Source organism: Tympanuchus pallidicinctus, unplaced genomic scaffold, assembly GCF_026119805.1.
Source record: "Tympanuchus pallidicinctus isolate F22 unplaced genomic scaffold, pur_lepc_1.0 scaffold6, whole genome shotgun sequence".
Classification (NCBI taxonomy): Eukaryota; Metazoa; Chordata; class Aves; order Galliformes; family Phasianidae; genus Tympanuchus; species Tympanuchus pallidicinctus.
Window position 1 is genome coordinate 4,891,915 of NW_026294780.1, and position 16,310 is coordinate 4,908,224.

The following is a 16,310-nucleotide window of genomic DNA, read 5'->3' on the forward strand; positions in this document are numbered from 1 at the left end:
AATGTAGAATTTTCAAATTAGGAAAGCACAAAGCAAACTTAACATGCACAGATACATAGAAACACATACAAGTTCCTGATTCTTCTTAACACCTCAGCAGTGTATAAAACATTTGGAGATGGAGGAGAAAAATATCCTGTATTACATACCAATCTGCTTACTGTAGTTTAAGTCTTTTAGAAAGTAATTACAAAGTGTTAAGAAAATGTGAAAACATTTTAAGTGTTAAGACTGTTGTAGCAGTATTTGAGATTTTGAATAGCATCTGTATTAATTATATCCAGTTTCTATTTTGTAAATGATTTGAGGTAGAAGCATAAGAGCAGTGTTGTGTTACAGAAGTCAAGGTGGGACAGATTAGTGAATGAATAGTTATTCCATTCCCCTAAAATATTTCCTGTCGTAATTTTTAAAATGATGACTATGAAAACCTCTTGGCACTTGGTCAAAGCTGAATTTGCCTGTTGTATGGAAGTACCTACACTCTGAGCCTCTTGCAGTAATTTGAGTCTGTCATATACTGGTAAGGGAAGCACATCAGAAAATTTTCTCAAATCTTACCATGGATATCAGACTGGAAGCAGTCTGTCTGATAGCTCACAACTTTATGGAGAATTCTATAGAAAATAAGTGTAGAATTTTAATTGTATCTTGATTTCCTCATCATCCTGGAGAGATTAAATCAATGCTTTATCTGTCCTAATGCAGAAAAGAGAGCTACTCTTTAAGAGACTTGGGTTCTGAACAGTCTGAACAATTTTTCCCCTTCAGACCTTGTCTCACAAAGCCTGTACTTAAACTAAAGAAGTACAGTAATAACTGAACTGGACTATCTTGTTTGTATGTAGGGCCTTTGACAGTTTGGATAGAAACTAGTCAGTAGTTACAGGACAAATTTTTTTGCAATGGCAGCCTCAATATGACTTGATAATTTATTTACCAAGTTAGTAGTTGATTGATGATGTCCTACCAAAAAGAACCATCTAATCACTTTGGGGAGATTACTATAACATCATAATATTTGCAAGATTCTTCTTTTCTTTCTTTTTTTTTTTTTTTTTTTTCCCCTAACCTCTATAAATTTGTTGTGTTAAAATAGGTTTCCTCCATTTTTTGATGACAATCCATTTGGCATATATCAGAAGATTCTTGCTGGCAAAATAGATTTCCCACGGCATTTGGATTTATATGTAAAGTAAGTCTGTGACTCCCAACCTTGTCTTTTATATTCTAATTTCCTTCTGAGCATTCTTTCTGAAAGTATCTTCATAGATTATTGTAATTTTCTAAAACACTAAGTTGGAAAATATTTTAGATTGCCTTTACATTTGCACTCAAAGGAAAATTGTATGTGTGATAGACTTCAGGTAGGTGATACAGTTGTTATATACTATCTGCCTCTCATACTTTTCTGCATATATTGGAATATTAAATGCCTTCCTGCATTGTGCAAAGCTTATTGGTGCTAGCATGGTGTGGGAGAAGAAGAAAAGAAAACTATGAGGAGATACTTTAGCATGCATAAAAGTTAGGAGAACACTGTACTGTTTTTTTGTGTAAGTACCGCTTATTCTAAACTTCCAGTGTGAAATGGCTCTTCAAACAGGGGAGTCCCAGTTCAATGTGCAATCTTAAATATGCATGTCTGTTTTCCATTCATAATATTTTTCAATCATTACAGGTGGGTAGCAGATAAATGCTTCTTTCTCCTATTCCAAAATTCCTTCTTTGAAAGTTCTGTCACTGAAATAATTGCTAGTAACTTTTAGAATCTCTAAAGTGCAGTTGTAAACATAGGTTTACAGAGATGTAGAGATGATTGCATGAGTGAGGGCAGGAAGTTATTCTTACATACCCAGGTTAATCTTTCGAGATATTTTGAAGTCACCTATAGAAATGGCATTTGCTTAATGTCGACACTAGTTTGATAGATAAAACGCTGTATGACATATATAACAAAATCTGTCCAACTTTATCTGAACATTCATGAATTATCCTGCAAAGCTACTAGTCTGGGGAGAAATTTTTAAGCCTTCTCTGAATCATCAGGTTCACTGAATCAAATCTGTCTATGTCCGGTTATGCTCATTAGTGTCTCTCATTCATGTCTATTCTTAAGAGTGTTTCCTCACTATCTTGAAGTGGTTTCTAACTAGGTAGTCTCCTCCAGTCTTCCTAATCCAGTCTATTTTAGGAAAGAGAGTGTACGTTTCCAGTGTGCGTACTATGTGTATTAAAGTATTAAAGCATGACCAGAGCTGAATAGCTCAAATTTAGGGTATTTGGGTAGGCTGAGTTAGCACAGAGTATCTAGCAGCTCTTGAAAGCATTTGAAAGTAGAGGTGTTGTTAGTTTGTGCTTGTATTTAATGGTCACTGGTAAGCACTTACCTCTACTATCCAGAAGACACCTGATGCTGTAAGTTTCCTAGTTATGTTATTAAGCATGTATATGCAGGTTTTGCTCTTCAGTCTAGACATGAATTGCAGGATACATTAATCAGCATACTTGCTGATACACCTCTTTGCCAGTTTTTGTTATCCAGATGTTCTTTCAGCTTGTGCTTGGCAGTTCATTCCCATTACATTCCTGCCGTTAAGGGGCCTTGTGGGATTCTGGTTTGGACTTTCTTCCTTTCACACTTTAGTTTTGAGTGATCTCACCCATTGATTTCACCTGCTTTCCTGCACCAAGTTGTTAGCGTAATTTATGTCTTGTTGCAGCAACTTCCCTTATTTTAAATCATAATATGAAGAATAGGTAGTCTCACATCCTTGCACCATTTTCTTAAAGCACTTGCTAAGATTGTTTTGTTCTAGTAAGACAGTCTGCTTTCTTACTTATATCCCTTTTGCTTTCATTATCTTCTTCCTAGCAGTTGGTATCTCAGAAAGAAAGAGGAGTATCATGTCCTATCTGACACGTCCATCAAAGTATTGGTGTTATAGTGTGTTTGTAACAATTGAATTATAAGTCTTTGTTCTTAGGCAGCAAAACTGTTCTTCTGTTTTTGTAAACTTTTCTTGCAAAGACATCCTTATAACAAAGCTGAGGAAGTGTGGGATAGACGAGTGGACAGTGAGGTAGGTTAAGAACTGGCTGACTGGCAGAGCACAGAGGGTTGTTGTTGGTGGTGCAGAGTCCGGTTGGAGGCCTGTAAGCAGCGGTGTTCCTCAGGGGTCTGTGCTGGGTCCAGTCTTGTTCAACATCTTCATCAATGACCTTGATGAGGGGATAATGGCCACCCTCAGCAAGTTTGCTGATGATACGAAGTTGGGAGGATTGGCTGACACGCTTGAAGGCTGTGCTGCCATTCAGCGAGACCTGGACAGGCTGGAGAGCTGAGCAGAAAAAAACCAGATGAGGTTTAACAAAAGCAAGTGTAGAGTCTTGCATCTGGGGAGGAATAATTCCATGCACCAGTACAGATTGGGGGATGACCTGCTGGAGGGGAGCCCTGCGGAAAGGGACCTGGGTGTCCTGGTGGATGACAGGTTGGCCATGAGCCAGCAGTGTGCCCTTGTGGCCAAAAGGGCCAATGGCATCCTGGGGTGCATTAAAAAGAGCGTGGCCAGCAGGTCGAAGGAGGTGATCCTCCCCCTCTACTCTGCCCTGGTAAGACCCTCATCTGGAGTACTGTGTCCAGTTCTGGGCACCCCAGTACAAAAAAGACAAGGATCTCTTGGAAAGAGTCCAGCGGAGGGCCACGAAGATGGTGAAGGGCCTGGAGCATCTCTCCTATGAAGAAAGGCTGAGGGAACTGGGTCTGTTCAGCCTTGAGAAAAGGAGACTGAGAGGGGACCTGATCCAGGTCTATAAATATCTAAGGTGTGGGGGGCAGAATGGCGAGGCCAGACTGTTTTCAGTGGTGAGTGGAGACAGGACAAGGGGAAACGGCCGGAAACTGCAGCACAGGAAGTTCTGCACAAATGTGCACAAGAACTTCTTTACAGTGAGGTGACGGAGCACTGGAACAGGCTGCCCAGGGAGGTGGTGGAGTCTCCTTCTCTGGAGATGTTCAAGACCTGCCTGGATGCCGACCTGTGCGACCTGCTGTAGGGAACCTGCTTTGGCAGGGGGTTGGACTCGATGATCTCTGGAGGTCCCTTCCAACCCCTTCGATTCTGTGATTCTGTGATTCTGTGATTCTGTGATTTTGGAAAATGCCAAATGAAACATCAGTGCTCCAGGAATCTAGAAAGTTCTGGAAACATGAAGAATCTCATTCTTCATGTACATACAGCAGTGCATCAACAGATTCTGACGTGATGATTTCTAAACTTTTCTTGAGAAACTGCAAAGTAAAGAAGCACTCAACTGTCAGTTGATTCAAATTAATAGGCATTTGTTCTACTGAATGCAGCATTCGTTCATTTTTTTGTGACAATACATATCACTGAGTTTCGCTATGCTTTTCTAATACCAGTTTTTGAAGCTAACAAATAATGATCTTTTGAATGTTTTCTAGTTATACTGGAAGAGCAAACTCCATGATTTCACTTTGGCTGTATATCCTATGTCTCTTATTTTGGTTTTCTGGATTTCTTTTCAGTTCTACTCAGCTGAAAAGATTGTTTATAGCCACTTATGTGGCCTTCTCTGTGAAGAACTGGAAGGAAGCATTTCACTGAAGGTCACTGTAAAAGGAATAAATAGCTTTATTTAATATAATCCAAACAATGACTGTCTGAAACTAACATGAGAGTTTAAAAAAATGATTTCTGCCTTCTTTATTTTCCTTTTATCTGGCAATTGAATATTTTTCCAGTTTAGTTTTTGAACTGTATCCTGCCAAATACAACAGCTTTTGAAACAGTCCAGCACATTCACTTGTGAGTTCATGTATTCTTTGTGCGTACACTTTTGTGATTCCTAGGATACATGACACAATATTGTTTTTGTTTTGGAATAGTAGATGTTTGAACCAAGGGTAGAAAGAGACAGGTATGCTATGTTTGCCTTTTTTTTTTTTTTCCTGTAAATCAGCTTGCTTAACCTTCTGCAAGGTTAATAAGTCTAAATTGGCCATATTCTGTAGATCTTTAGCATTTCATGCAATATTGGAACCTTCAAGTCTGTTGAGACTGTAGAAACAAGAGAGGTCGTTCAATTGTTCTTACCTTTCATTGGACGTTTGTGAAAGAAGAATGATATGTAGTACAGTAATAATTGAGATACAAATTAACTGCTTCAAATATATGAAGATAGATTTTCTCCCAACTTGTAAGTAATCAATTGAACTCATTAAATTATGCTCACTTAGTTTTATGTTGTTTGGCACTTAGAAAGCACTTTGCTCTTAAAACACAAATTCTTTGTGTCTCTGAATGTATTTTCATCTTTTAAAAGGTCAATGTAGCTTTATGTAGAGTTGCTCAGTGATGTAGAGTCACAGAGGAAAGTTTTCATTTTCACTGAAATGAAAGAGCTTTCAGATCTTACTAGTTTTATAAAGATGAGTAGTTCTTCCATGGTTTCCCTGAATACTTAGCTGTCACAGGATTTAAATTTGAATGTATGAAACTGAGGGTGTGACTTCATCTGTATTTTATGTATAAACTAGGGTTGTGTTCTGCCAAATAGATTTGAGATCAATTTTGATACTCAGAAAGCCCAGGAAAGTACAGTAATGCATAAAAAGATAGTTCTACTTGGGGAGAAGGAAAGAAGAGAAAAAGATGACTCTTACTCTTCTGAAATGCAAAATAAATGAATGGATAAATTGTACACAGTGTTAACTAGCCAAAGTGATGTAAGTTCTTATTCTACAGCATTTTTATGGAAGTCAAACGTGTATTGCTTCTGTTGAACAGAGAACACATATTCTTTATTGCAGAGACCTTATTAAGAAGCTACTTGTGGTTGACAGGACAAGGCGATTAGGAAATATGAAGGTCAGTATGAAACGTTAGATGTAATGCACAAGGTGAAAGAATTCTACAGAAAAGACTTAAGAATAGTTTTTAGTTTTATAAGCATGAGTTTGAATTACGTTTCCAAATGTGACTTCTGTTGTACAGTTCTAAACGAAAAGTTTAACTCTGTGTTTGTGAAAGTCGTACTCATATTGTTATCTGCCTCTTCTTAAAAGTAAAAAAGAAAAAAAAAAAAATTTTTTTCCTTATGTACTTAACTGAAATCAAGCCAACCAAGAGAAAGTAATCACTACAAAACACTGAAATGAAAATATAAATGGTTTTACATATATAAATATTTTTATGACTGTACTCAGGACTTCTTGCTGTCAGTATGAAATGTCTGTAACATTTGATAAAGGTATTTCCTAGTACTGTCTTCTAATTTACACTCCACCACCCCACAGTTAATTTTTTTTATTAGTGTGAGAATCAGAAAGCAGATCTGAATAAGAGTCATTCTTTAAAGCTCTGGAGTAAACTGAATTAAACAAAACTGCAGTGAATGAATGGCATTGAGGATATTTTAATTTTAATTTTCATCTATCTTGTGTAAGAGGAATGCTAAAAATAAATTAATAAATTGGACTTACTGCTGGAACTCAGGATCTGCTAGGGAAATAACACCTATAAATTTATCCTGTAGAATCTTTTATTGATTGTCTCCTGAAAAAATGATATAAGGTTAAATAAACCACTAGCGTTTTTTTATGGCATAGTTCTTATGGTGAAATACATGTCTTGGCATTCATATCCCTTTATTAAATGTTTTGTTTTTCTTTGTTTTTTAAAGAATGGAGCAGATGATGTGAAGAGACATCGATGGTTCAGGTCTATAGACTGGGATGCTGTACCTCAAAGGAGACTAAAGGTGCCTTCTGAAAAATACTGTATAGGATATGTCAATGAGAAGTTACTGTTCATTTGAACTGTTCTGTTGAAACTTTTTTGTTGTGTGTGTATGACTTCATGTGTGTATGAGTATCTGAGTATTTGTATCCATGAATAATTATACTTTCCCTTTTCCTCTGCAAATTTAATTTACTTGAATGTCTATTGACATATTATGTGCGATACACATACGAATAGTCAATTTTAAAAAACCTGCTTTGTTTTGCTGGAGTCTGGTGATTAACATTACATACAATAAGCTTCAGTTTTCATTTATGGGTCTTTGTAAATAACTACTGTTGTAGGATTGAAAGAGTGTTGGTGTGGGGTTACCTTTGTGTCTTGTATTTGTGGGAATATTTTCTCTAGGCTTTAATTTTTTTCTGCCAAGTTCAACTCAGGTAAATGCTTTAATAAAATGTAAAGCATATGGGAGTAGGAAAAAGAGGAGAGGTGAGAAAGAAGGATTTATGAATGTAATTCTAACATAAGTTTTAACAGCACTGAATTCTAGTATTATGTGAGTGAGGGCAGATGTTTGCAAAAGCTATCAACACTGTAAAATGCTTTTTAAAGCACTTTGGAAGTAAACCCTTCTTTCTTTCCTCAAAGTTCTAACTGGAACAGTTTCTCACAGAAGTGATTTTCAATAGCATAGATAGCCATCTGCAGTCAGTCAAGTACTAATTAGATGTTTGGATTTACATTTATTTGCACGGCTTTTTACAGTGAATTTCTAACTAGATAATTTGGGGAAAACAGATAAGAGGTGAAAACACTCATGAGGTATTTTTGTAAACAACATCCTAATGTAATGCTGTAGGCAGTTTTTTTCTCTATTTGATGTTGGGATTACAACACCTAATTGACACCTAATTTATCTACAGGTGTTACAACAAAGGCACATTTTTCATATTACCTACTATAAATTCTGATCACGCAGAAATCACAAATGGGAATTTAAAATCGTAACAAATTTTGACTCTGGTTTACGAGGATTTGTATTACTAAATAAATAGCAAATAGTATTAAAAAGGTGAATGTTAGTCTCAGCTCCAAGCACCCTTTATGCAGCATTATAATTAAGAAAAAACTCACTGGCATTCAGGTGATGAATTTGAAATTCTTAGTGATTTGAATTTCTTAGTGATGATTGCATTGAACTTTAGAAGATGAGGATGAGATCCTACTTAATTATTCTTCAAAGCAAAGACATAAGTTGGGTCAGAAATTTGCTTTGTGGTTCTGCTTCTAAAAGTAACTATTTTGATAACCTTAGTCTTGTATCTACTGATGAAGAGATGGAAAACATGACATAATACATGCATTTTTCCTCTAAAACGTTCTGTTGTACAAGTGGGCATTGAATCACAGTTCTGAAATGATCTTAAATGTCAATATTTTGCAAATAACATTAGATGGTGGGAGAGAGAACATAGTTTTGTTGATGCAAATTCCTCTCTCTGCTTCTGTATTAGATAACAAAACTTGTTTCCCTGATAGTTTGTTTCCAGGGAAGCAGGGCTATCAGACATTCCCTCTCATGGATCAAATAGCTCTGATTTTTCTTGAAGACCCATTTTCCATGAGCCTTGAGGCTCTTTGACATTTTGAAAGCAAGATCAGAATAAAGCAGGTTTTGGTCCAGGCTACATCTTCCCTTGTCTTTAGCTGTAGCATTTTGGCAGTCTTCAGCCAGTTTGGGTAGCTTGTCTCTGCATAGGAAGTTTTGAAAGTACATTTTCAAGTTCTTTTTGCAGTTTGGGAATATTGGAGGATAGAGATTATGAAAGACTATAACCTGGAGGTGTGCTACATACCTGTGTCCACCACGCACAGCTCTCTGGAACTCTGCATTAAACACTAAATCACAGAAGCTGAGCTTCTGGAGCAAAGAAGATTGTTCCCATATTCAAAAGAATCTGTGCAGTATTCTGGGGCTGCCGTATTGCCAAAACAAGGCTTTGTTTTTGATTGAAATGTGGAGGTACTGTCTGTAGGGACTTTTCCTTCCAGCTGGAAACTTGGTAATGCCATTTTTGTAAGCCTGAAATTTCAAATTAGATCTCAGAGCCAATGGCAGCCTTTATCAGGAAATGGAGAACAACATTGTGCTTTGTAGTTCTTTTTTATGCTGTAACTTTCTTTGGCCTATTTGGTGTTCTTTAGATTTTCTTAAACTAGAGCAGTATATTTGGTATGCTGATACTTAAGGTCACTATACCACTAAGAAGGGGATAGAAATGAAGGTCACATGAGTAAAGAAATGTTTTTGCTACCTGTAACTGATTAAATGTTTCAGAAAGAAGGTTTCTCACATTCCTGAGTCCAGAAGGGCATAGTAATCTCAGCACTAAACTAAAAGAAAATAGGAAAAAAAACCTATGAACTGGAAATCCAAAGGATCTTATGAGGAAAGAGGTAGAAAACAAATATTTCTCATTGGACTTCCAACTTTCATGAAATCCAAAGATCCATTTGTGTGAAGATACTTTTACAGACATTCTTGTGAAAATCAGTTTTTTACAGTGCAGCAGCTTCATTATTTGCTGCCTAGAAAAAGGCGAAGTAGATCATGTGAGGCACATAATGTTAGTCATTTCAGCCTCTTCAAATGCAGCCAATCTGTTTTGAAAGCAGAAGGCTTTTTTTTCTTCAATTACAAAGCAATTACCTGCCCTGCTATCATGACTTTATCTTAGTTGAAAGGGATCTGATGATGATTATGCTGCTGCTTGCCAGTTGGCCAAAGAGTGAAAGATGAGGAGAGTGGCAAAGTCCTCTGTAACAGAACATGCCTGGAAGCCTAACTGAAATAATCTTGTGCAGTAATTAACTTCCATTTGTAAAGCATCTGGAGCTTGAATGCTAAACAAATGGATATCTGTGTTATAAGTGTTTTTTTTAACTTCATACAAAGCTTTGGAACATATACGTGTTGCCATAGTTTTTTCTCTCTCAACATCAGTCAATATTGGTGAAAAAGGTGAACTTCTGTAAATGCATACTAACTTTTTTTTTGTACTTATGCTCACTAGCCTCCTATCGTGCCGAAAGTATCCAATGATGGAGATACTTCCAATTTTGAAGCTTATCCTGAAGATGACTGGAATAAAATGCCTCCAGTACCCCCTAAAGATCTAGAAATTTTCAAGAACTTCTGAATGCAACATCTACAATGGACAAGGTACATTTACAGGGCCAGGAATCCTCTTCAAAGGTTGCAGGTTGGGGAGAGCCTTGTGCAGAAACTATGTCTTCTGATTCATAACAGTGATTAATTATTCCATACAGGTCTTGAAACCAACATGAATTGGCCACAGCAATGTATGGTATAAAATAAAATTGATAATTGATATATTTTAAAGCAGGCTTACTGAATGATAGAGGTATGCTACAGGCTTTGTTCTGTAGTGATTCTTATCCAAGCATATGGATATTTAAGCTTTCAATCTTAATTTTTTAAATTGAGTGTGAGAAGCAAATATGTAGATTGATTTGACAAATAACTACATTCACTTCTTAACTCCAAGATTTTTGTATTAAGAGTAAATGCTTTAGTTCAAGGAACAGGATTGTCAGTTTAATTCTATACCTTGAATTATGTTTTAGTACTATGAAAGACTGAAAACTGACATTGAATTCACGTGTTCTGCCTTGGTTTTTTAATTCTTTTTTTCATTGTTTTTTTGCCCTAGAAACTGGAAAGAAAGTGAAGTGAAGAGCAAGTCTGAAGAAAAAATTAAATGAATACATAAATGAAAACTTTCCTTGTGGATGAGAATTATACTGCATTCAGATATGCAAATGAGAATATAATGAATATCTAAGGAGTTGGAGGCAGGCAAGAATCAGTTTTGGCTGAAAACATTTGGCATTGGTTTAGTAAATTGTAATGTTGGCAGTCTACTCTGAAGTAGACTTGAGTAAAGTGAAATATTTTAGGATTTTTTTTTTTAACTTATGGTTTAGTTAAGTTTCCTGCTATTCCCAGATCCTTTTTGCATAATTAACTCATAGATTTAATTTTATAAGTTTATACTAAACTTGTGTAATTAAAAGCACAAATTAGTATATATGTATATAATGAATACAATACAACTAAAGCACAGGAACTGTGCAAAGATGTAAATTTTTGTACTTTGCAGAGTCTATGATTTTTATTTTTCAAATAATGTTTTTCAAGAAGTTCTCTAGGGAAAAAAAAGTCTTAAAAGGATAAATGAGTTTTTCATCATCTTATATACATTTTATAATTCTTTGTAAAAATAAAAAATAATTAAGTTTTAAATAAGATTTGTACCTAAAATTTCCAATGCCTCATACTTGCAACCATAGTACTTGAAAGCAGAAAGACAAGGGCATGTTTTATTGTTGATTAAGATACATCTTAATGGTTAATTTATGAAATTCTGTTACACTGATGTCTCTACAAACCAAGATATTGAGTGATGACGTGCTGTCTGAAATGTGATTCCTCTTGTGACAACTCTCTATAGACATTCAGTTCAGTGCATACTGGTATAAGGGCTATAACTGGCTCTTACAGGAGTTGTTCTCTCTCTTAGCTTGCTATTTTCTCTAAATCTAGAGCATGACTGTAACAGACTTTCTTCATTATTGGCATAGTTGTTGTTGAATATTTGGAGCTTCTAACTATCAGAGGGAACACTAAATATATGTTAGAGCCTGCTTTTTCTGCTCCTGCTTTTGGAAATAACCTGAAGTCTCCACTGCCAGGAATTCTGTATGTACAGTGTTCAAGCCTTAGATCTGAGGAATATCTTTAAAACTGTGTGACAGCTTTCTGAAATCTTAAATACATTGAATTTAGGAAGTATTCACAATACTGTTTCATTTTAAGTAGTACCAAGTATCTGTATGTGCATTTGTATTTCTCTCCTATAGGAGTACGCATAAACACAAATTCAGGATTGTTTTGGTCTTTGTTTTGGTCTTTCTCATGTTTCATATTGTGATGTTTGTTTTAATATAGGGGAAACTGAGTGCTTTGATTTCAAAAAGTAAATACTTCTTTGGTTTTAGATAACTTTTAGGGAAATCATATTTAGATCAAAAGTTTTTGTTTCGGAAGCACATCAGCTTACTGAAGTTGTACCACTATGACTGATGGCTCTACATAAAACTGTCTCTGTAGATCTTACAGACTGCTTTCCCTACAAAGAGTTCTCCACATTTTTATTAATCTAAAATGCCATAAAAATGGAGGCCAAAGATTCATTTTTCTGAACTAAATTCTGTGTGCTTACTATACAGGCATTCTAGTAATTGCAAATTAAATTACTGTCTTTATAAATTTATGACAGATCTACAGCTGGTCTGTCCTGGTGGAAAAATTTCTTCAGTTCTCTTTTGTTGAACTCTAAACAATGCAGAGGTGTGGTAAAATAGTAAATGAACTTTGAAAGCTTGCAATTTCTAGTTTATTAGATCTCTATAAAACAAATTAATTTTTAGAGACTGTATGACTTTTTGCAGAAATACAATATGTAATAAAGTTACGCTTCTTCAAAGAGGTAATTCTGGATTATTACAAATATTAAAAAGTGCTGCAAGTTGATTGCCCCAGCTGAAAATCAGTGAAAACTATATAGGAATACATAATAAGGAGAAAATCCATGGAAAATTATCCTTTTAACATGGTAAAAATACCTCATTCTCTTGAAAAATGAGTCTAGACTTCTGTATTTGTATCCGTGGAGTGAGTTATTCCAAATCAGCTGGAGAAACTGAAGTACATAAAAGAGCTTACTTTGTCTAAGGGAGGAGGAAGCACAGTTTATTTTTTAACGTGCAAGTTCCAGTATTTTTTTGAATCCTAAGTACTACAAAAACAGCATGATTTTGGTTTTTTTTCTTTCAAATTTAAAAACTGCACTGCGTTTAAGTCTTCAGAACTGAGTAAATGGAGTTTGAAATTGCATTGGACTAATTTGCTACATTGGTGGTCAGAAGTTTTGAAAGGCTGAACAGAAAAAATGGATTTTCTTTCTTACCCATTCGTACTCATTCACGTACCCATTGCTGGCAGTGGATGCACTGGCACTCACTATGATAGAGACTAAAGCAGTGAATACAGTCTGCTTTATAGTACTAATCCACCGACTTCACATTGTTTCCAGAGCCATGTGTACTTATACCTAACTACTGACCTCGTCAACATGCTTTCTAGTACAAAGCTACCTTCAGAATTTTTTGAATTAAAATCCTTAATAAGAAACCTTTTTGAAACATTATTATAAAAGACCAGTTGTTTTCTCTACAGTCTTCAACTTACTGAACTGTTACTATACATGCCCATTTTATTTATTTGCACAAGTGAGTTGGTTTTATTTTAAGTCTTTGCTGGGACTTCATGGACCACTAACGAACACAGTTCTGAGTGCTGAAGCAGATGTTTCCAGATACACACTGCTCTAAGGACTCTGGATTTATTTTATTGTTTCTTAAGCAAGCTAGAACACTTTGGTTTTTCCTTCCTCCTCTATTCTGAAGTTCATTTTGTTGTGGTTGCTTCTGTTAACATATATTTTTGCATATAGACTGTTGCATAAGGACTGTTTTCTTGCAAGAGCCCATAGGCCTTTCATATTCTGCTTTGGCAAACAAGAATGTTAAACATTAAAAAGCAATCTTTATTTTTGAGTTTTATATATATATATTTTTAATTGCCCGATTTGAGGTTTTAAGTGATAAACGTGCATTGTAAACTTAATTGCCTTGTAACCAAATAATAAAAATGCTTCATGATTTAAATGGAGAACATGCTGTAGATTTTCCTGTAAATTAGCTTGATCAATGAATATGTGTGCTACTGAGCTTTAACTAATGTGATCTTCCACTGTAAAAAATCATTGTTAATTGATCAAAATATAGGTACTGAACTATGTTTAAATAGATCAACAGGGATTTTGCAGGTTTGAAAGCAATGAAGATATGGCTGTTCCTCAGCCCATCTGCTTGCCATTCAGAAGAGTTGTGATGCAGTGCTTCCTATGCTATAGAGTTATTTTTCAGCTTTCAATGACTGTAGCATGATTCCTTTTCGTACTGTACTGTGTACAGACTTGCCATGTTTTGCACTTTTCTATGGCAAACCTAACTGCTTTATAAATACTCTGTTGTGTCGTAGGTAGTGTTAGCAATAGCAGGCATTTGTGTAGTACATGACCAGTTTGAACTGCTAGATTTGCGAGGTGAGCTTGGACTAATGTTGTATGTTGCTGGTTGCTTGTTGTAGCTCACGTGTAAGTACTGTTCAAAGTTACAAAGTCAGCCCTCATTGCACAATGAAAATCACTGTGATCTGTACATAAACCCCAGTAAAATTTTATTGCTGCTTAATTTATGTAATATCTGTCAAATCTGGATTCATTTAATAAACCTTTATAACTTTTTGAATGTTTAAACCTAGTTTGCTTCCATTTATGGTGGGAGGAGGTACACGTTCTTCATCCAAAAAATGATGAGGGAGAGAGGAATAGGAAAACAACTTTTCCTTCTTCTCAGGAGTTAAGTCTTTCCAGAGTGTGGCAGATGTGGTGGAAAATACTTCATCTGGCATGGAAGAAGTACCAAGAAGTACATTTTCCAATTCTTTTCAGGTATACTGATACTGAAAACCATTGACTCGAACTTCTCATTAAACTTTGATTATATGACCCTAATTTATTTGACATTTTCACAATTTAATGATCAGAACACTGTCCGGAGCATTTATTTCAATCTTTGCTGTCATTTTGCTAAGCACCAAAGAATATTCTTAAAATGTCAAGCACACATAGCTGAACCTTTTTTCCATCTTCTATCAAAAACTTCAATCTTGCTTTTACCAGAAATCATTTAGATGTTGGTTGTAAATTACTTCTCAAGTGTCAATTGCATTTTATTTCTTACCTATATAGAGAGGTACTTACATATGCATAGGACTGACTGATTGGATACAATATGAAATACTTAAGAGTTTGTTTTTTAACACAGTTTTGTGGGGGTTTTTTATACCTCGCTTAAATCTAAATTGTGCGCATTGACATTTTTCACTCATAAAGCACTGTGTTGTGCTTTAAAAAAAACTGCTAATGGAAAGTGAAGGAACACTGCAGTAAGCCCTGGCAAACTTTTAGTCATGTCTTAGACATGACTCAAAATAGCTGCTCACTTAGAACATATGCTTGCTAATATGCAAGAATTTAGTATTTACAAAGAATTCAGTTTGGCATCTTGTTCTTATCCAAGCTTTTTGTTTTGTGGTAGAGTTTTTGTTCATTTTCACTAGCTTGAGTACTGAATATTTTTTGGCTTCACATTGAACTCAATCTTCTCCAACAAAGGTCATGTAAAATATGGTTCTTGACTAATGCAGACCAGGTATGCTTTACTGATCTATAACCGTCTCTGTGGATCATAGTCACATAAGTACTGGTCACAGTCCCTAGATCTGTCTCATTTGCATGGTTAATTCAAAAGAAATGAGAAATTGAAGTGGCTTCATTAAAAATATGCCCTTCTGTGACTTCCCAATAATGGTTTCACTACTACATACTGATAGCAATATAATACTAGTAAGAAATGGTTGTAAGCAGTTGCCACTTTTGCAACTCCGGATATTGCCCCATGCTTTGTAAATCTGTATATATTCAGATATCAGGCTGTTTCCTCTAGGAACTCTTTCTTGGCTTCAATTTTCCGGCCACTTTTCACTGGGGCAGTAAATGCATGTCCAGTGGGAAGTCTAGGCTTCCTTTCTTCTGATTCCTTCCATGTACCCTCCATAAATATGCCAGATGCGGCTGTAAGTCAAGTTTCATAATTATCTGTGAAACAAGGAATATTATAAGATTTTATCAAGCTGAGTGGTGATTTTCAGCCTATCCCAGGCACGCCTGCACCAGCCACAAATGGGCCTCATCCTCACCCCTCAGGCATTTTGGGAATCTCCCAGTCCTATATTTGTACCACAGGCTCCCTGCTAGCCCTGTAGCACACCATGACATCCTTCAGGGTCCCAGCTTCCTCATCCTTCCCCCTTCTCCCACTCCTCTACCAACACCTGTGTTGTGGTTCAGTCCCAACACCCTCTGTCTGTGGGTACCCAGCACAGAATGGAAGAAATAGATTAGAAGCATCTTGGGTCCCCTCACCACTGCTTATATGTAGCTGTGCTAACATTGCCTGTGGTTGTTACCATAATGACACTCCTACTATTACGGTCAAAAAGGGGAAAAAAAAAAAACATACCTCTCCCCCTCTTTACTCCTCTTTAGTATAGTACAATTCTTATCAGGTGCTTTCTTAAAAATACACTGCTAAAATTACTTTTAAATTTTAAAAATCTGAATATCATCATTGTTTTTGGGAAATGGGTAATCAAAAAAAAAAAAAAAAAAAATCAGGGAGCTACTGTAATAATTTGGGCTGCTTCTGTATGATTTGCTGTGTTTAATTTAGTGCCAGTGAGTTGGTGGGGCAGCTGAGAGCAAGAAT

General features: G+C 35.9%; 1 protein-coding gene across 1 annotated transcript in view; it reads left to right on the forward strand.

Annotated features, from left to right (window-relative positions):
- PRKX (protein kinase cAMP-dependent X-linked catalytic subunit) overlaps positions 1 to 14,236 on the forward strand; it is a 56,583-nt gene extending 42,347 nt beyond the window's left edge. Inside the window, exons 5-9 of the mRNA XM_052664719.1 lie at positions 1,100 to 1,195; positions 5,837 to 5,894; positions 6,709 to 6,786; positions 9,845 to 9,993; positions 10,505 to 14,236. Of these exons, the coding sequence (XP_052520679.1) occupies positions 1,100 to 1,195; positions 5,837 to 5,894; positions 6,709 to 6,786; positions 9,845 to 9,970 (358 nt within the window). The 3' untranslated portion in view covers positions 9,971 to 9,993; positions 10,505 to 14,236. The remainder of the gene's footprint in view (positions 1 to 1,099; positions 1,196 to 5,836; positions 5,895 to 6,708; positions 6,787 to 9,844; positions 9,994 to 10,504) is intronic.
- Positions 14,237 to 16,310: the final 2,074 nt, after the last annotated feature.